The 20169-nt window shown below is 46.0% G+C and overlaps 2 protein-coding genes across 6 annotated transcripts in view; one reads left to right on the top strand and one right to left on the bottom strand.

The window, feature by feature from the left end:
* The window catches only part of EHBP1L1 (EH domain binding protein 1 like 1), a 35460-nt gene extending 22516 nt beyond the window's left edge, over positions 1-12944 (top strand). For all 5 annotated transcript variants that reach the window (XM_039366300.1, XM_039366297.1, XM_039366298.1 and 2 more), the window contains 10 exons: positions 859-1028; positions 2128-2176; positions 3116-4183; positions 4861-4909; positions 5094-5170; positions 6682-6802; positions 8137-8236; positions 9124-9197; positions 9902-10016; positions 12209-12944. In XM_039366300.1, the coding sequence (XP_039222234.1) occupies positions 859-1028; positions 2128-2176; positions 3116-4183; positions 4861-4909; positions 5094-5170; positions 6682-6802; positions 8137-8236; positions 9124-9197; positions 9902-10016; positions 12209-12296 (1911 nt within the window). In that variant the 3' untranslated portion in view covers positions 12297-12944. The remainder of the gene's footprint in view (positions 1-858; positions 1029-2127; positions 2177-3115; positions 4184-4860; positions 4910-5093; positions 5171-6681; positions 6803-8136; positions 8237-9123; positions 9198-9901; positions 10017-12208) is intronic.
* Positions 12518-18764, bottom strand: KCNK7 (potassium two pore domain channel subfamily K member 7). Its single transcript, XM_039366305.1, has 3 exons — positions 18431-18764; positions 14175-14570; positions 12518-13731 (listed from the first exon to the last, which is right to left on the bottom strand). The coding sequence occupies exons 1-3, from the start codon at positions 18759-18761 to the stop codon at positions 13514-13516; spliced, it is 945 nt and encodes a 314-aa protein (XP_039222239.1). The 5' UTR covers positions 18762-18764; the 3' UTR covers positions 12518-13513.
* Positions 18765-20169: the final 1405 nt, after the last annotated feature.

Raw genomic sequence — 20169 nt, 5'->3', positions numbered from 1 at the left:
GAGACCCCAAAAGTGTCTCTCTCCGATGGGTTCCTAGTGGCACCCAGCAACTTCAAACCACGGAAACTTTGGGCCTAGACTTGTTATAGGCAGCTTCGCAAGTAGTCCTCAATTTACGACCATTTGTTTAACAGTGGTTTGAAGCTGAACAATTCACTGATGACCTGTCCTAAAAGTTATGACTGTCGCACTCTGCCCGTGGTCTATTCTATTCTATTCTATTCTTTCTTTATTCTATTCCTATTCTATTTTATTATTTCTTTATTCTATCCTATTCCCTATTCCTATTCCTATCCTATCCTATCCTATTCTTATTATTTCCTATTCTCCTATTCTATTCTGTTCTGTTCTGCTCTGTTCTGTTCTATTCTATTCTTTCTTTATTCTATTCCTATTCTATTCTATTCTTTCTTTATTCTGTTCTGTTCTCTTCTGTTCTATTCTATTCTTTCTTTATTCTATTCTATTCCTATTCTATTCTATTCTATTATTTTATTGTATTGTATTGTATTCTATTCTATTCTATTCTATTCCTATTCTATTCTATTCTATTATTGTATTGTATTCTATTGTATTCTATTGTATTCTATTGTATTCTATTCTATTCTATATTCTCTTCTATTCTATTCTAGATGCTGCAACGGTCGTGTTCAATGGTCATAAGTCACTTTTTTCGGTGCCGTCATAACTTCAACGGTCACTAAACAAACGGTCATAAGTCGAGGAGTGCTTGCGCTTCATCCAGGAAATGCCACCAGGTTAAAGAGTCAGCAGGATTGGGAATATTTGCTTGCTGAGTTCACAATCCTTTTCTTTTTCTTTCTTTTTTTTTTTTTTTTGGCTTCTCTCCCTTTAAAGGCCGAGTCAGTCAGCAGCCCCACCCTGGTGAGCTCCAGCCAGGGCCTGCTTCAGTGGTGCCAGGAGGTGACGGCTGGCTATCGGGGGGTCCGCGTGACCAACTTCACCACCTCTTGGCGCAACGGTCTGGCTCTTTGTGCCATCCTGCACCACTTCCACCCGGACAAGATGTGAGTTGTGGCTAGTAACACATTCTATCAGATAGAGCAGGGGTCTTCAAACTTGGCCCTTTTATGACTTGTGGACTTCAACTCCCAGAATTCCTCAGCCAGAATGTCTGGCTGAGGAATTCTGGGAGTTGAAGTCCACAAGCAGGGGTCTTTAAACTTGGCCCTTTGATGACTTGAGGACTTCAACTCCCAGAATTCCTCAGCCAGAATGTCTGGCTGAGGAATTCTGGGAGTTGAAGTCTACAAGAAGGGGTCTTCAAACTTGGCCCTTTGATGACTTGAGGACTTCAACTCCCAGAATTCCTCAGCCAGAATGTCTGGCTGAGCAATTCTGGGAGTTGAAGTCCACAACGACCATGACGGAGTGCCAGATTTTTCTTGCAAAGGGAGACGTTTGTTCGGCGAGCTTCGCCCCATTTGACGACCTTTCTTGCCGCAGTTGTTAAGTGAATCGCGGCAGTTGTTAAGTTAGGGACACGGTGGTTCAGTGAATTTGCTTAATGACCGTGGCGCTTGCTTTTACGACTGTTGCAAAAAAGTTCCCAAAATTGGGCGATTCATTTTAGGACCATGATGAGCAGGCTCCATTACGGTCGTACTTTGAGGACTACAGGACATCCTGAAGTTATGACCACAACGGAGCCACAATTTCTGTGGATAAGGGAGGCGTTCACTAAGTGGGTTTTGCCCCATTTTACGACCTTTCTGACCACAGTTGTTAAGTAACCCGGTCGTTAAGTGAATCTGGCTTCCCCCGTTGACTTTGCTTGTCAGAAGGTCGCAAAAAGGGATCACGTGACCTTGGGACACCGCGACCGTCATAAATACGAGTCACACTGCCAAGTGTCTGAATTTTGATCACATGACCCTGGGGATGCTGCAACGGTCGTAAGTGTGAAAATGGTCATAAGTCACTTTTTTCCCTGCCGTTTATAACTTTGAACGGTCACTAAGCAAACTCTTGTAAGTCAAGGACTTATTTGGCTCTTCCAGTCGCCTCTACTCAATAGAAATGAATTATTTGTGGATATTGATAAGGGTACCCCAGATTTACAACAATATTCATTTTTTTTATTTTTTTTTTGTCGTTTGTCTTTAGAAATTTTAAAGCTCTGGATCCCCTCGATATCAAAGAGAACAATAAGCTGGTGAGTCGTGAAGTGGGGCAAAACTCATGTCACCAATGTCTCACTTAGCAGCAGAAAATTTTATGCTCATAAGTCGAGGACTGCCTGTGTTTTCCTGCTAGGAAAGAGGCCGCCGGTTCTGAGTTTCTTTTTTTTTTTTTTTTAACAAAATTTTATTAAATTTATATAGGTAAGAAAAAATAGGAAGAATGCAGGTATGGTAAAGGGAAGGGTAAAAAGGAAAGGGGAGGGGAAGGAAAAAGGGGATTAGGGTAAAATAAGGATAGGTACAATCACATATTTCAACAAACAAGCAACTGTCCGGTTCATAATAACGAGTAAGTATCATATTCAACCATTTTTAACAATGTTTAAACTGTAACATATTAAAAATAATTAGTAAACAAATATGTTGATCTATTAAGTCAGTGGTTCTCCACCTGTGGGTCGGGACCCCATTTGGGGTGGAACGACCATTTCACGGAGGTCGCCAAACAACGCAGTCCGCCATTTTTCCCCCCTTTTCCTTAGCTGTGCTCCTCCCTTTTATTCTGTTGGCTTTTGAAAGCCAATGGAATAGACTCTATTGAATAAAGTCTAATTCTATTGGCTTTCAAAAGCCAATAGGAATGGTCCAGGCTGTCTCTGCCCTGCTGAGCCCGCCAAAAGCCCCATTCTGCAAACGGTGCTGCACCAGTTGAGTAGTCCTCGACTTACGACCGGTTGAGTAGTCCTCGACTTACGACCGGTCGGGGGTCGCGGCATTAAAAAGGTTGAGAACCACTGTATTAAGTAAACATTACTAATAAAATCACACACACAAAAAGAAATAAAATTAAAGAATAAATCCTAACAATCAAAAGTAACAAATAAACATCAGTAAATCAGGAAAAGTAATCCTATCATCAAAATGTTAGTTAGAACGGTTCTGAGTTTCTTTTTTTCTCCCTCCCTTATCAGGCCTTCGATGGCTTTGCCACGCTGGGCATCTCTCGGCTGATGGACCCGGCCGACATGGTTTTCTTGACGGTGCCCGATCGGCTGATCGTCATGACCTACCTTTGCCAGATCCGGGCGTTTTTCACTGGCCAGGAACTCAACGTGGTGCAATTTGCCAGCCACAGTAGCGAGACCACTTATAAAGTGGGCAAATTCGACACGGATTCCTCCGGATCCATCGACCCAGCTGTGTTTTACTCCCAACATCTGCAAAGCAATGCAGAGAAGCCAGGGAGGCTGGAAGCCAAGGAGGATTCTGGGAAAACAACAACACGACTGGAGGAGAAGCAGGAAGCAGAAGGGGACTCTGCTGTCCCGGAGGACTCTGGGAGGCCTGAAGAGGCGAGCGAGGCAAAGGATTCTGGGAACGAAGCCATGGCGGAGACGGTCTCCCGCAAGGAGAGCCAGGCACAGCCGGGGACGGAGCAGAAGGGCTCCGGAGTTACCGGCAGTGTCATCTCCACAGGGCCGGAAGTCAAAAATGGGGTTGCCGCCGAAGGAAATAAATCAATATTTTCTGGTCTGGTGGATTATAAACCCGAAAACGCCAACGAGAACATGGCGGAGGAGATCACCTCAAACGCAGAGCGTCTTGTAGCGGAAATCTCCAAGCCCAACAGCTTGATCAACGGTGCCCCTCCAGCTTTGGAACGGGAGGATTCTGGGGGCGAAACCCCAAGGCACGATGGGAAAGGACTGGCCGATGGTTCTTCAGCTACCCCTCGCCAGGACCCAGGGGATTCTGGGAAAGGCGAGGCGGAAGCGACGAAGGAGGTGGTTGCACCTCCTCGGCTCAAACGGCTCGCCTCCCGCGGCAGCGTGGAGCGGTCCCTGCAGCGCATCCCCTCGGTGGGCAGTGCAGGCCCCGTGGTGCCTCCCCGGGCCCACTCAGTCAAGTCTGCCTTTGCTCACATGCGCGACGCAGACCTGGTGAAGAAGCGACGCTCCCGGTTAAAGAGCGAGTCCCTCTCGGTGGAGGAGACGGAGGGGGGCGGGCAGGCGGAGGAGCCCGGCCAGCGACCGGCTGTGGTGAGCAGTGCCTGGCGGGGGGAGTTTGGGGGGGGGGAAATTGGGTTGAATTCTTTGGGTTAATGCATTGTTGATTTTTTGGAACAGTCCTCTACTTACAACCACAACTGAGCCCAATATTATTGTCGCTAAGCGAGGCAGTTGTTAAATGAGTTTTGCCCTATTTTATGAACTTCCTTGCCGCAGTCGTTAAGTGGATCACTGCAGTGGTGAAGTTAGCACAGGTAGTCCTCAACATACGACCACCATTGAGCTCCAAATTTTCATTTTGTTAAGTGAGTTTTGCCCCATTAACAGTATACAAATTTTCTTTCCACGGTTATTAAGTGAATCACCGCAGTTCTTAAATTAGTCAGACAGCCATTAAGTGAATCCAGCTTCCCCATTGGCTTTGCTTGTCAGAAGGTCACAAAAGGGGATCACGTGACACCCCCCCAGGACGCTGCGACTGTCCTACATATGAGTCAGTTGTCAAGCATCCTGCTTGTGATCACGTGACTGTGAGGGCTGCTGCAACGGTCGTAAGTGTGAATAACGGTCATAAATCACTTTTTTCGGTGCCGTTGTAACTTTGAACGGTCACTAAACAAACGGTTGTAAGTCGAGGACCGCCTATAGTGTGCTGGGAATGACTGCTCTGGGCGGAGACTCACTGCCTTCTGCTCTTCTTTATCCAGGATGACATTTGCAACGAGGGGATAAAGGGCCGACAAACGAAAGCACCAGGTGAGTTGTTTGTGTGTGTGTGTGTGTGTGTGTGTGTGTCTACAAGGGGTTGGAAATAAATAGTGTTAAGGCCAATAGCCTCCAGAAAGTAGGTCTGGGTCATCAGATTCACAAGAGACTCAGCAATAGCAGGATATACTGTAAAAAAAATGCCAATTCTTTTTTTTTTTCCCCGTCCTTGCAGCCTCTCCCGTCGTTCCTTCCCCGGATCAGACTCTGGACTCCGAATTGAGAAACAGCCACCACGAAGAAGAAATTCCAGTAAGAGGCAGAATGCGGCCTTAGAGTAGATAATTCTTTTGCAGAGAGTAAGAGTTTGGCCTCGTGGTGAAAGCACGAGGATAGAAAATGGGAGATGTGAGTTCTAGTCCTGCCTTAAACCACAAGAGCCAGTTAGGTAACTTTGGGCCAATCACTAGGAGACAGTGAGTTCTAGTCCTGCCTTAGGCATGAAAGCCAGCTGGGTGACTTTGGGCAGTCCCTCTCTCTGTCTCAGCCCAGCCCACCTCACAGGGTTATTATTGGGAAAATAAGAGGAGGAAAATATGTTGGATATATTTGACACCTTGAGTTGTTCATAAAAATAATAAAGGCGGGAAATAAATCAACAAATAAAAAAAATAGTTTCTGCAAGATTTAAAGATGGAGCCACAAGGTTGAGCTGCAAAAAAAAAATAAAAAAAAAATCCAGCTACAAAATTAACTCCAGGAAGTTTGGCCAGGAAGGAAGTTGGCAGCCCAGCCTTTCGTAAAACAGGAATGATAACACAAAGCAAACGCCGGCCTCATTTCTCAGCTCCTTTCTTTTGCTTTCTCTTGTGCAAAGTTGCATTTTTTTGCCATTAATCTGGAAGCCAGGCACCACAGCACATTCCGTTAAAATTTAAAGACTGAAAATGGAAACGAATTTAATTTAAATTTAAAAAATGTAACATTGCGCTCAACTTGCTTTCGGTTTAAAAATGTAAAATTAAACTGAATTTAAAGTTTAGAAACCTAGCATTAAAACAAATTTAATTAAAATTTAACATTTAAATGGAGGTTCATTAACGACCACGTGATTCGCTTAATGACCTCAGTAAGTACCTTTGCAAAAAATAAATTTGTAAAATGGAGCTTAACTCACTTAACAATCACCTCACTTAGCAACAAAAATTTTGGTCCCAAATGCGATCATAAGTTGAGGACTACCTGTATACTTAAAGATCATTTAGTCCAACCCTTGTGATGCCCAGGCTGCAGTCACACAAATTCAAATCTCTCTTTTAGGTTTACACCACACACTCAAACATCCAAATGAAAATTTCCCTCCAAGCCAGGATTTTTGTACAGGTATTCAAAGCCCCTTGAGAAATTCAAATTTCAAATCCGGAAAGTTTCTAGCCCTCATGAGGTCTCAGAACACGAGCTCCTGGCAAAGGGTGTCTCATGACTTCTGTCCAGTCATGTGGAAATTGAGCAACGGTTGAATTTCCTTCCTCTCCTTGTGGTCTCTGGGCTGAAGGGGAAAGATGATGAACAGGACTCTCTTTGTTGTGATCACGGGTTCAAATTCAGACAGAAGGAGCTTTTTTTTTCTTTCTGTGCAGAGCTGAGAGGTCCACCAGGACTGTCTGTTGAATGAGGCTATGCAAATGGTAGACAACGACGGTGATAAATATGAACCCTTTGCCAAGGACCTGAATTTTGATCCCACGAACCTGAGGATGACGCACTTTTTTTCCCGCTAAATGAAATGGTTGTAAGCCGAGGATTCTGCTGTTTCACTGTAGAAATTTCAAGACACCAGCCAGTACGTGGTTGCTGAATTGCGGGCTTTGGAGAACGAACAGAAGCAGATTGACGGGCGGGCAGCGGTGGTGGAGAAGGAGCTGCGGGATCTGATGCGAACAGGTAAGGGGGGATTCCCGTCCGGCAAAAACAACGGCAGGCTAATTTTTCCCGTCCTCCCCCTGGTTAATCCTGGGGTGCCATCCCAAAACATCTGGAGCAAAACCCACCGTCGTATACCAGCAAGGTCCCAATCAGTCAAATTGCAAAAAAAAAAAAGCCATTTTACTTCAATCCGAATAGAGCTGGAAGGGACCTTGGAGGTCTTCTAGTCCAGCCCCCTGCTCAAGCAGGAGACCCTGTCCCATTTCAGACAAATAGTTGTCCGGTCTCTTCTTAAAAACTTCCAGTGTTGGAATACCCACCGCACCTTGATTACTATCTATCTATCTATCTATCTATCTATCTATCTATCTATCTATCTATCTATCTATCTATCTATCTATCTATCTGATCAGAATAGAACTGGAAGGGATCTTGGAGGTCTTCTAGTCCAGCCCCCTGCTCAAGCAGGAAACCCTGTACCATTTCAGACAGGTGGCTGTACAGTCTCTTCTTAAAAGCCTCCAGTGGAGCTGATCCATTTTATAACGGAGGAAAAAGAAAAATCACATTACCAATATTTTTGTGGGGTCCTTCTGTGATTCTGCTGCCATCTACTGTCTGATTGTGGGACTGCACAGAGATCAGCCTTTGGGCGAACACTTTTTTTAAAATACTGTATTCTCAATTGCCAGGAAAATGTTTGGGAGATTTTAGCAGTCCACACTATGAATCCTGGACAACATCCAACCCTTTGGCTATCCCTGTCCAGCCGCACGAGGTCAACCAGAAATTAGAAACCAAATGTAATAATTGCATTGTTTTTATCTTGAAGGCAACTGCTGGTTTTTTTTTCTCCAATTGACGTATGTGCGTGCATATGTGTTAGAATAAAGAATAGAATAGAAGCTGGAAGGGACCTTGGAGGTCTTCTAGTCCAGCCCCCTGCTCAAGCAGGAGGACCTATACCGTCTCAGACAGGTGAATGTCCAGTCTCTTTTTAAAAACGTCCAGCGATGGAGCGCCCATGATTTCTGGTGGCAAGCTGTTCCATTGCTTGATTGTCGTCACTGTCAGGAAGTTTCTCCTTAATACCAGCTTGCTTCTCTCTTTGGTCAGTTTTCAATCATTTTCCTGTCCTTCCCTCTGGTGCTCTGGAGAACAACCTGACCCCTTCTGCCTACCCAACTTCACAGCCCTGTTGGTTCAGCTGTCCATAACAGTTCCAGTTTCTCTTGTGGGATAATTAATTGCCCACCCGGGAAGGCCCCTCTACCCATTTTACATACAGAATATCCCTAACTCCATGCACACATCCACCAACGTGAAAAGTCCTTCCTTGTGTTCCCTTTTAGGTGCAGATAAGTTGAAGGAGGAGGAACTGATCCAGGAATGGTTCACATTGGTGAATAAGAAGAACGCCCTGATCCGACGACAGGATCAGCTACAGCTGTTGTGAGTAGCAGAAGGAACAAACCTTTTGTCTGAAATGGTGGAGGGTTTTCTGCCTGAGCAGGAGGTTGGACTAGAAGACCTCCAAGGTCCCTTCTATTCTATTCTATTCTATTCTATTCTATTCTATTCTATTCTAATTTATTCTACTCTACTCTACTCCACTCCACTCCACTCCACTCCATTCTCTTATTCTATTCTATTCTATTCTATTCTATTCTATTCTATTCTATTCTATTCTATTCTATTCTATTCTATTCCATTCCATTCCATTCCATTCCATTCCATTCTCTTATTCTATATTCTATTCTACTCTACTCTATTCTTGTTTCTACTCTACTCTACTCCACTCCACTCCACTCCTCCATTTTCTTATTCTATTCTATTCCATTCCATTCCATTCCACTCCACTCCACTCCACTCCACTCCACTCCACTCTACTCTAATTATTTCTGTTCTGTTATTTCTATTCTGTTCTATTCTCAAAATGAGCCATTGCATGACCGGACCCAATTTACGACCATTTTTACTATGGTCACTAAGTGAACTATGCAGTCGTTAAACGAATCACACAATCGTTAAGTGAATCACAGGACTGTTGAGTGAATCCAGCTTCCCCCATTGGCTTGGCAAATTGCGGTTACACCCGGCTGCGAGACACTGCAAACCGTTTATCAGTGCTGGTCAGTGGCCAAGCACCCAAATTGCAATCGAGTGACCACACGAGTGATGCAGTGGTCATAAGTGCGAGGATCGGTTGTGCGTCCCTTTTTCCAACTTAAATGTTGAGCTGTCATTTTGTTTTTCTCAGTCTTCAAAGCATCCCCCACATCCATCGACACACCCCGATTTCTTGCTCTTGGGACCGAATGTTGCTTATCTTTTTCCAGGATAGAAGAACAGGATCTAGAACGGCGGTTTGAGCTCCTGAGTCGCGAACTTCGCGCCATGATGGCCAACGAAGGTGAGAGGGCAAGTTGGAGAGCCCCCTTGAGAGGAAAATGGGCACTTAGGGTTCATTGTAGCTCCCTGGAACAAAAAAAAGCACAAAGAGGTTCGAATTTGGCTCTCCAGAAGGCCTACCTTAAAGGGGTATTGTAGTAGTTCAGATCAGGAAGGTGGAGGGTGGGGATAAAAACCCAGGTCCCGTCCGCCAGCTGCTGACCCCATTCTCCATTTATCGACTCACAAAGATAGCGATCTACGACGGGGCCTTTTCGGTGGTGGCCCTGAAATTGCTTAAAATCTGTATACAGCCACTTAAACAGCCACAGCTGAGCTCAAACTTTCCACAGCTAAGCGAGACAGTTGCGTTTTGCCCCATTTTACGACCTTCCTCGGCGCGGCCGTGCATCGTTGTAGTGGTTAAGTTAGTCACAATAGGACGTCTTAGATTGGAACGGGCAGTTCGTTAACAAGGAGGTCCACAGTTTGATTCTGTTTTTCTCAGTCCCCCTTTGTTTTTTTAAATAATAATAATAATCCCCCTTTTTGATGCAACCATTTTAATGGGGAGGTCGGCCCTGCCTTCCCCGGCTGTGTTTTTCACCCTTGAAGAAGTCGCTCGGCTGTTGGTGAATTTGCTTTTTTCCCCCGACTCAAGTCGGGAAAGGCAGCTGGCAAATCTGTTTAAGGAAAGCCTCGGTTTTTTTTTCCCCCGCTCTGCAGACTGGCTCAAAACAGAAGCCCAGCGGCAACGGGAGCAGCTCCTTCTGGAAGAACTGGTCTCACTGGTGAATCAGCGGGATGAATTAGTCAGAGATCTGGATATCAAAGAGCGTATGTAAGTAGGCGTCGTTTTCCTTTGTCTTTCTTCGTACGTTTCTTTTTTTCTTCTTTTTTTCTCTCACCTTTCTCTATCCTTCCCTTCTCCTTTTGTTTCTCTTTCTTTCTTTCTTTCTTTCTTTCTTTCTTTCTTTCTTTCTCTCCTTTCCTTATCTCTTCCTACCTTTTCTTTTTCATCTCTCCTTTCTTTCCTATTCCTTCTTTCTCCTCCCTCTTCCCTTTGTCTTTTTTCTTTCTTTCTCTTTCTCTTTTCTTTTTCTTCCTTCCTTCCTCACCTTTCCTATCGCTTCTTTTCTTCCTTTCTTTCTTTTCATCTCTCCTTTCTTTCCTATTCCTTCTTTTTTCTCCCTCCTCCCTTTGTCTTTTTTCTTTTTTTCTTTCTTATCGTTTCCTTCCTTTTATTTTTTAATCTCTCCTTTCTTTCCTATTCTTTTTCTTCTCCCTCTTCCCTTTGTCTTTTTTCTTTCTTTTACTTTCTTTTCTTTCTCTTTCTCTTTTCTTTTTTCTTTCTTTCTTTCTCTTTTCTTTTTTCTTTCTTTTTTTCTTTCTTTTCTTTTCTTTTTCTTCTCACAGCCCAAATATTCTAGCCACAAGGGTACAACCAAGGTGTGTATGTTTGGGGGGGGGGTATTCCTTTTTAACCCCTCAACACTCTGTCATTGGCCTCCCAAAAGTCTTCTTCCAATCTGTAGTTGCTTTTTAAAGCGGAGTAATTTTGAAAGGCCTGGGGAATTGGCATTTAATCTAATTTTAATTACCTTGGAATTAAAATAGAATGAAATACAAGTTTGGGCCGTGCTCACCCGTCTTTGCCAGACACCTCTCATCCCATCAAAAGGTTGTTCCTTCCTGTTGCAGCTCCTTAGCTGCAGTATAGCGGTGAAGGCACTAATAATGCCTCTGTATATACCTGGTAGTTCTTTCCCATGAGGGTTTTTTGTGTGTGTGTGTGAAAAGTTTTCATTCTTTTTTCCCAATGGAGGAAAGACAAAAAAACGGTTTAAGATTCCTATCAGGTTGCATGTCCTTTATTTTCAATAGGAAAACAGTTTGAAAATCGGGGTAAAATAAATCAGAATAATGAGGTCCTAAAAGCAAGCAGGAAATTAAACTAAAACTAATTAACCAGCAGTAACTTGCAAAAAGCAGGTTGATTGTTTGCAAACATACAGTAGGATCTGCCAAAAGGGAGAGCAAAGCACAAGACAGAAGGATACAGCCAATATTTTCCGACTGGGAGAAAACTATTATTAAACCAAGAGCTTAGTTTATTCACGACTGCCCCGATGGGATTTTGAATTTTTTTTAAAAAAAAAAACAACACCATCGTTAATACACCATCGTTAATACCCTGAGAATGAGCCTGCTAATTTTCTTCTCTAAAGCTTGCTGGGAACATCTTTATAGCTATAATAATTATAAAGTAATTATAATTGATTATAAATTATAAATATTATAATGTTGATAATTACTTGTAAAATAATAACGTCAGGATTAAAAAGAGCCAGTTTGGTCTGAGCCTTAAGGTACCAGGCTAGAAACCAGGAGACGGTGAGTTCTAGTCCCGCCTTAGCCATGAAAGCCAGCTGGGTGACTTTGGGCCAATCACCAGGAGACGGTGAGTTCTAGTCCCGCCTTAGCCATGAAAGCCAGCTGGGTGACTTTGGGCCAATCACCAGGAGACGGTGAGTTCTAGTCCCGCCTTAACCATGAAAATCAGCTGGTGACCTTGGGCCAATCCCCAGGAGACAATGAGTTCTAGTCCCGCCTTATCCATGAAAGCCAGCTGGGTGACTTTGGGCCAATCCCCAGGAGACGGTGAGTTCTAGTCCCACCTTATCCATGAAAGCCAGCTGGGTGACTTTGGGCCAATCACCAGGAGACGGTGAGTTCTAGTCCCGCCTGAGGCATGAAAGCCAGCTGGGTGACTTTGGGCCAATCACTCTCCAGCCCACCTCACAGGGTTGTTGTTGAGTGGAAAATAGGAGGAGAAAGGAATATTAGACAACGTCACCTCCTTGAGTTATTTATAAGAACAATAAAGGTTGGGTATACATACTGAAATAAATCAACATAAAAACCAAATAAAGAAATAAAAATAACGGAGAGACCTAACCAAGCTCCCCTGGCTTCTGTCCCCCCAACCTTTCCTTCTGTCTCCCTCCCTGTCGCACCCCGAAATCTCTTCAGAGCTTTGGAAGAAGACGCCAGGCTGGAACGGGGTTTACAGCAGAGGCGTCATAAAATGAGCCGGCGGGAAAAGTGCCGCGTCAGCTGAGAAGGCCTCCTGCCTTCGTCTCCACCAACACCCCTGCAGTGTAGGACGCCCAGCCGTCTCCCCCCAGACCGCCACCAACTTTTTTGCCTCCCAACCGTGCCTTCGGCTTGCTACGCGCGTCTGTTCATGCCCAGGAGAAAAACTCTGTGGACTTTCCCCCCACTTTTGAGGGGGGCATAAGTTAAGATGCACTTCGGGGTTTCGTTTCTTTTTTTTTAAAAAAACTCTCTCCCCCAAAAACCATCCCAGGGGAATTTCTCTCTCTCTTTATCCGGGGGGGGGGAGAGATTTGCAACGATCTGTTTTTAGGAATTATTTATTGGGTTGCGTGTGTCCCCGTGTGCTTGTGTGCCTGCCTGCCTTCCTGCGTGCGTGCCAGGCAGTTCTGGGTTCAAAAAAACGGGTCGTTCCTCCCGTTTTGAGGACGAAGCTTTTGCCGAGCGGTGCCTTTTACTTGGGAATTTTTGATTTTTTTTTTTTAAACAATCCACGCTTGATGGTACCAAAGCCGCCGAGTGCCTTGAATGCTTCTAGTGCCAAACTGGACGACGGCCAGAGCTTTATGCTCGCCTCTTCACGAAACTTGGGCTTCTGAGTATTCGCACTAAATTTGTACTGGACTTTAGAATAAATGTTTTCAAAACGGGACCCAGCTGGCGAGTGATGCAAAGGAGCAGAGGAAGGGGTGGGTTTCATTCCCAGGAGGGGTACAGCCCTAATTGTACAGGTAGTCCTCAACTTACAACCATTTGTTTAGCGACCATTCAAAGTTAGGACGGCACTGAAAAAAAATACAGTCCATTTGGTTCATTTGGTGACCGTTTGAAGTTACAAGGCAACTTAACCAAAGTGACGAACGACTGTCATTCACACTTACGACCGTGGACACATGATCAAAATTCAGACGTTTGGCAACCGATTCGTATTTACGACGGTCGCAGTGTCCCCAGGGGTCACGCGATCCCCTTTTGTGGCCTTCTGACAAGCAAAGTCAATGGAGGAAGCCAGATTGTTCTGAACAGCCGTGTCACTAACTTAATAACTGAAAGGATTCAATTCACAAGTTTGACAAGAAGGTCGTAAAATGGGGTAAAACTCCCTTAACAAATGTTTCACTTAGCAACAGAAAACTTGGGCTCAATTATGGTCGTAAGACGAGGACCGCCTGTATTGGAGAGATATGGGGGTGCAGTTAATATGCGGTGAGAGGGACACTCTTAAGGGTCACCTCTTTCAGTTAAATTCCTTGGGGTGCAGCGTCCGAGATCGGAGGTCAATGCAAGTTGATCCCTGCTCACGATTCCCACACGATCCTCCTCCTCCGGTGTGGAGCTGCGGGACGGAGCAAAGAAACGGATAAGAGCACGGACTTCTTGCAGCTGGTAAACTGTTTCGAGGGTCACAAGCATGGCTAGCAAACCGGTAAGTAGGTAACCTGTAAAAGGGCAAAAGAAGGTAAATCAGTGGAACAGCTTGCCACCAGAAGTTGTGGCTGCTCCATCACTGGGGGTTTTCAAAGAGAGACTGAACAACTGTTTGTCTGGAATGGTTTAAAGGCAGGAGTGTCCAAACTTAACAACTTTAAGGCTTGTGGACTTCAACTCCCAGAATTCCTCAGCCAGCGTTCAAACTTGGCAACTTTAAGACTTGTGGACTTCAGCTCCCAGAATTCTGGGAGTTGAAGACCACAAGTCTTAAAGTTGCCAAGTTTGAAGACCCCTGATCTAGATTTTGGGGTGTCCTTGGCCAGGCGCAAATGTCTCCATTCCCCTCTTACTGTAATTCTGCTTCCTGGACCTTGGTCCTCCGAGCCAAATAATCCAACAGGACTGATGGAAAAAAAGATATTCAAGGCACATCCAATTCCTGACGACTTACACGTGATGCTCAGCTCGTAAAACCCGTGAAGCGATGGGGGAGACATGACGCGGGGTACAAAGTCCCCCAAACCAATGGTGCTGAGTGAGATGAAGCAGAAATAGATGGATTCCAGAAAGGTCCAGTTGTCCTTTAAGATGCAGAAGCAGATGGCTGGGATCAGGATGAAGAGGGTCAGGGTGACCAGCCCCAGGACCATTGAGTGGCCTAAGGCCACATGTGCCCATGGGAAGCCCCAGCGGCTGTGAATGTATCGCACCGGCCGGTAGGTTAGGACAGGCAACAGGCAGCGGAGTAAACATCTGATGAACAATATGGTCACTGGGATGCCCACGAAGCAGTAAAGGATGCTGATAATTTTGCCCCAGTCCGAGAGAGGAACCATGTTTCCATAACCTACGATCAAGAGAACGGCAACAGATGATTAGAGGTCTGGAGGCTAGGAATAAAATAGAATAGAACAGAACAGAATAGAACAATAGAACAGAATAGGACAGAATATAGAAAACAATAGAATAGAATATAGAAAATAGAATAGAGTAGAAAACAGAAAATAAAAGAATAGAATAGAATTAGGAAATATGGAATAGAACAGAATATAGAAAACAATAGAATAGAAAATAGAATAGAGTAGAAAACAGAAAATAGAAAGAATAGAATAGAATAGAATAGAATTAGGAAATATGGAATGGAATGAAATAGAATAGAATAGAGTAGAATAGAATAGAATAGAAGCGGGAAGGGACCTTGGAGGTCTTCTAGTCCAGCCCCCTGCTCAAGCAGGAGAACCTATACCATCTCAGACAAGTGACTGTCTAGCCTCTTCTTAAAAACTCCAGTGATGGAGCACCCACAATTTGTAGTGGCAAGCTGTTCCACTGGTTAACTGTCCTTCCTGTCAGGAAATTTCTCCTTAATTCCAGGTTGCTTCTTTCTTTGGTCAGTTTCCAACCATTGTTTCTCGTCCTTCCCTCTGGTGCTTTGGAGAATAGTTTGAACCCCTCTCTCTCCCTCTCCCTCTTTCTCTTTTTTTCTTTCTTTTTCTCTCTCTCTCTCTCCCTCTCTTTCTCTCTCTTCCCCTCTCTCTTCCTCTCTCCGATCTTCTGCTCACCTGGCAAGCTGGCTTCAAGCTGTTCTCCAACCAGCTGACACACATTCTTATTGGGCTAGCTCAGGGGTAGGCAACCTGGGCTCTTTTATGACTCATGGACTTCAACTCCCAGAATTCCTGAGCCAGCAGAGCTGGGCTAGCTAGCTCTCTCCTGCCCTTCCTGCTTCCTGTTTCCTGCTGAGACGCAGCAAAGGAAGGAGCTCCGCCCAAAAAGCTTTTCAGCTCCTCAGGAGGACACAGTGAGTCCACTCTCTTTTTTTTACACACACACACACAAACACACACACGCAGAGAGAGAGAGAGGAGCAGGGAAGCACAAGTGCCTGTCTCTGTCTCTCTCTGCAAATGGCAGAGGAGGCTGGGAGCCACAGGGGAAGGCTCAAAGAGCCGCATGTGGCTCTGGAGCCGCAGGTTGCCGACCTGTGCACTAGGGCAGTGTTTCCCAAACTTGACAATTTTAAGGCATGAGCACTTCAACTCCCAGAATTCCACACACACAACGCATTGCTGGCTGTGGAATTCTGGGAGTTGAAGTCCACATGCCTTAAAATTGTCAAGTTTGGGAAACACTGCCCTAGGGTATTATAAAGCGGTACTAACACTGTATATAAACTGTGCAATGAACGTTTGAGGAAATTAGGTGGGTCTAATTCAGGGGTCTCCACAAAGCTGGCAACTTGTAAGACTTGGGGACTTCAAACTAGGAATTGCTCAGCCCGCAATTCTGGGAGTTGAAGGCCACACGTCTTAATGCCGTAAATCAGTGGTTCTCAACCTTGTCCATTTTAAGGCATGTGGACTTCAACTCCCAGAATTCCACAGCCAGCATTGCTGGCTGTGGAATTCTGGGAGTTGAAGTCCACATGCCTTAAAATGGACAAGGTTGAGAAACACTGCCGTAAATAATGCTATGCTGGCTGGGGAATTCTGTCACTGAAAAAAAGGGACTGATGACCATTTTTCACACTTAAGACCACTGCAGTATTCCCGTGGGTCATGTGATTGACATTTGGATGCTTGGCAACGGGTTCATATTTATGACCATTGCACTGTCCCGGGGTCACGTGATCCCCTTTGGCGACATTCTGACAAGCCAAGTCAATGGGGCAGCCAGTTTCACTTAAAAACGGTGTGACAAACTTGCCGACTGCATGGGTTCCCTTAACAAAGGTGGCAAGGAAAGTCGTAAAAGGGGGGCTAAACTCATTTAACGAATCTCTCACTTAGCAACATCAATTTTGGGCTCAGTTGTAAGAGCCGAGGACGACCTGCAATCGGCGCCAATATAATATACAAGTTGCCCTATTTGTAACTTGACAGCCTGTGTTTCAACCCAGCCAGGCGAATCGCAAAGCCTTTTTTATCTTCTGTTGAACACCAGGGCAGATTCCGCTGAAGGTCACGGAGACCCACCAGGCGTTACATCCCTCTATTATTTTTGGGAGCAGTGAAGTAAATGTCTGGCGTTTAGCCACGCCAAAAGAACATCAAACTGCATCAACAAATCCATTGTGACTTTCCAGGGTCGGAATCACTAAGTACAATTTGCTCCTTTGAAATGACTTCCATCAGAGTAGAGCTGGAAGGGACCCTGGAGGTCTTCTAGTCCAGCCCCCTGCTCAGACAGGAGACCCTATATGCCATTTCAGACAAGTGACTGTCCAGTCTCTTAAAAGCCTCTAGTGATGGAGCACCCAGGATTTCTGGTGGCAAGCTGTTCCACTGGTTAATTGTCTTCGCTGTTAGGAAGTTTCTCCTTAATTCCAGATTGCTTCTCCACTTTGTTAATTTCCATCCGTTGTTTCTTGTCCTACCTACAGTGGTAAATAAGTTGACCCCCTCCTCTTTGTGACAACCTCTCAAATACTGGAATACTGCTGTCGTGTCCCCCCCCCCAGTCCTTCTTTTCTCTAGACTAGCCAAACCCAAACCATGAAGATGCTGACACCATCATAATTGTGAGGACTAGTTGTAAGTCCCTTTTTTTTAGTGCAGCTATAATAACATCAAACTCTTGCTAAATTAATGGTTCTAACTCGGGCACCACCTGTAATTGCATTTTCCTGAAAATTAGGGTGAAATATTCTGACTCACTGAGTTGCAACACGTGTGAAGCAGGAGACAGCTGGCATGTGCGTTGCCAAGATATACGCAACAGTAATTTCGTATTGGCGTTTAAAATTTTTTTAATGCTTATACATTTTATAAGAGTTATATTGTTAAGGCAGTCCCAGCCAGAATTACCTTGTCGTTTTGCAAGACAACAGAGACAAAAAAAGTGGGGGGCTGCTTTGAAAATATTCCACTTTATAAAGGTTCTTCTGCCTTCTTCTAGAATTTGGGGTCCATAACACTGAAAATCTGCAGAATGGGTCAGAAATATATACTTGGGGGGGAAAGGGGGAAGAATTAGATTTTTAAACTATTTTTTTTCCAACAACCAACCAAGTTTATCTTCATAAGAAGCTTGTCGTTCAAATCAGGTGACACTGATTGGAATTGCTTATATCATGGGGACTAGCGCCTAGTCCAGAGGGCTGGACTAGATGACCTCCAAGATCCCTTCCGACCCTGTTACCTATTCTACATTTACAATAATCCTGTTATTCTATGGTTGCAATAACTGGGTTTGGCTAATCTAGAGAAAAGCAGGACTCGGGGGGGGGGGGAGACATGATAGCAGTATTCCACTATTTGAGGGGCTGCCACAAAGTAGGGGGGGGGTTCCACCTCTTCTCCAAAGCGCCAGAAGGCAGGACAAGAAACAAGGGATGGAAACTCATCAAGGAGAGAAGCAACCTGGAACTAAGGAAAAACTTCCTAACAGGGAGAACAATTAACCAGTGGAACACCTTGCCACCAGAAGTTGTGGGTGCTCCAACAGTGAAGGCTTTTTAAAAAAAGAGACTGGACGGTCATTTGTCCAGAATAGTAGAGGGTCTCCTGCGTGGGCTGGGGTTGGACTAGAGGACCTCTAAGGCCCCTTCTAAGTCGATTATTCTCCGGGATACCTGTCCTGCGCAGACGCAACCTAGGCGTCATCAAACATCCCCACGTGCTGCCTTCCCTCCCTTGCCCCACCCTTTGCCCCCAGCTTGACCCGCAGGGCAGACGCGGGTCGGGCGCGTCGTGGGGAGGCGCTCACCGGTGGTGGTGAGGGCGCTGGCGGCGAAGAAGAGCGCCGAGGTGAACTCCCAGGCGGGGTCGGCCGAGCCGTTGCCCAGGGCGAAGGCGCCGTAGCCGCGGGCGGCCAGGACGCCCCGGAGCAGCCCGGCCAGCTGCTGCTCGGCCAGGCAGGGCAGGTGCTCGGCCAGCAGCGAGGCGCGGGCGGCGCGCAGGGCGGCCAGCAAGGCGCGCTCGGCGGGCGCCTCCAGGGCGGCGAAGACGGCGGCGCCCAGCAGCAGGAAGAGCCCGTAGGCGGCCAGCAGCAGCCCGAAGCGGGCCGGCCGCCGCAGCAGCCCCGTCGCCGGCTCCATCCAGGTGAGCTGAGCTGGCAGGTGAGCCTCTGGCCCCGCCCCCCTCACCTGCCGGTGCTGGCCCCGGCGGCCCTTTAGAGAGATGGGGGGGCTTAACAGAACTCTTGGGAGTCGAGGAGGGGAGGCCACTAGGAAATCCCGCCGTGGAGAGACGGGAGTGTTCCTGCCCCTGGAGGCTCTCGCCCGCCTTCAGGGGTTCCTGCAGGTGGGAAGGGAGGCCACTAGGATATCATGCCTTTCAGATGGGAATGCTCCTGCCCCTGGAGGCTCTCGTCCGCCTTTAGGGGTTCCTGTCGGTGGGAAGGGAGGCCACTAGGAAATCACGCCTTTCAGATGGGAACCGTCCTGCTGCTGGAGCTCTGGTCCGCCCCTTCGGGGTCCCTGTGAATGGGAGGGGAAGCCACTACACCATTTCGGACAAATGGCTGTCCAGTCTCTTCTTTAAAAACTTCCGGTGTTGGAGCATTCACCGCTTCTGGGGGCAGGTGGTTCCACTGGTTAATTGCAAAGTCCATGGGGAAGCGGGATAACTTAACAACTGTGGCAAAAAATGTCATAAAATGGGGCAAAATTCAGGCAATAACTGCCTTGCTTAGCCACAGAAATTTTGGGCCGAATTGAGGAATACCTTTATAGCAAACCGAAGTTTCTTTTTGTGGCTTTCTAGAAAAAACAGACACACACACACAAGGTTCATGTAAATTCAAGGCCCAAAGAATGAATGGTTTGATAGACCCACTTATTTCAAACAAGGGGCCAGGAGAAACCCCCCCAAAGCCCCAAAATGCATGATATCTTAAGTACCATCTTGTACGAACCCCGTTATAGGATCTGGGGTGCAAAAATCATGTTTCCCAACCCTACATACAGGTAATCCTCATCTTACACACGTTTTGTTTAACGACTGAAGTTATGATAACCTTGAAAAAAAAGTGTGAGACACGACTGATCCTTGCACTAACAACCATCGTCGCACGATCAAAACCGGCACGTATTTACAATGGCCGCAGCATCCTGGGATCACATGATCCCCATTGACGACTTTCCCACCCTACGTCTGACAAGCAAAGTCAGATGGGGGAAGCTGGATTGGCTGAACTACCTTGCATGATTCACTTAATGACTGCACTTTTCTCTGAAGTGCCGTGATTCCCTTAACAACCGTGGCAGGAACAGGTTGTAAAATCAGATACGGCCAAGTTACCAACTGCTTTGCTTGAGCAGCAGGAATTCTGCTGTCCTCAATCGGTATGTTTTTCAGAGATTCTCAACTGCAGATAAGGAGCTAGTCCCTCGCGTTTGCCAATCTGAGTGGAGGATGGAATAAGCGCAGTGTGGCTTTTGGTAGATGCCAGAAGGGAAACCTCCACGCACAAGTGTGCGCAATCCATCCTTGCCCCCTCCTGTA

This window comes from Crotalus tigris, unplaced genomic scaffold, assembly GCF_016545835.1.
Source record: "Crotalus tigris isolate CLP2741 ecotype Arizona unplaced genomic scaffold, ASM1654583v1 scf7180000020245.1906669, whole genome shotgun sequence".
Taxonomy (NCBI): domain Eukaryota; kingdom Metazoa; phylum Chordata; class Lepidosauria; order Squamata; family Viperidae; genus Crotalus; species Crotalus tigris.
The sequence above is the reverse complement of the archived record's forward strand: the minus strand, read 5'-3'. Positions and strand labels throughout refer to the sequence as shown.

Coding starts and splice junctions, on each gene's coding strand:
- KCNK7 (XM_039366305.1), bottom strand. CDS start 18,761: ATGGAGCCGGCGACGGGGCTGCTGCGGCGGCCGGCCCGCTTCGGGCTG. Junction 14,571..18,430: donor CAGCGCCCTCACCACCACCG/GTGAGCGCCTCC, acceptor TCTTGATCGTAG/GTTATGGAAACATGGTTCCT. Junction 13,732..14,174: donor TTACGAGCTGAGCATCACGT/GTAAGTCGTCAG, acceptor GCCCTTTTACAG/GTTACCTACTTACCGGTTTG.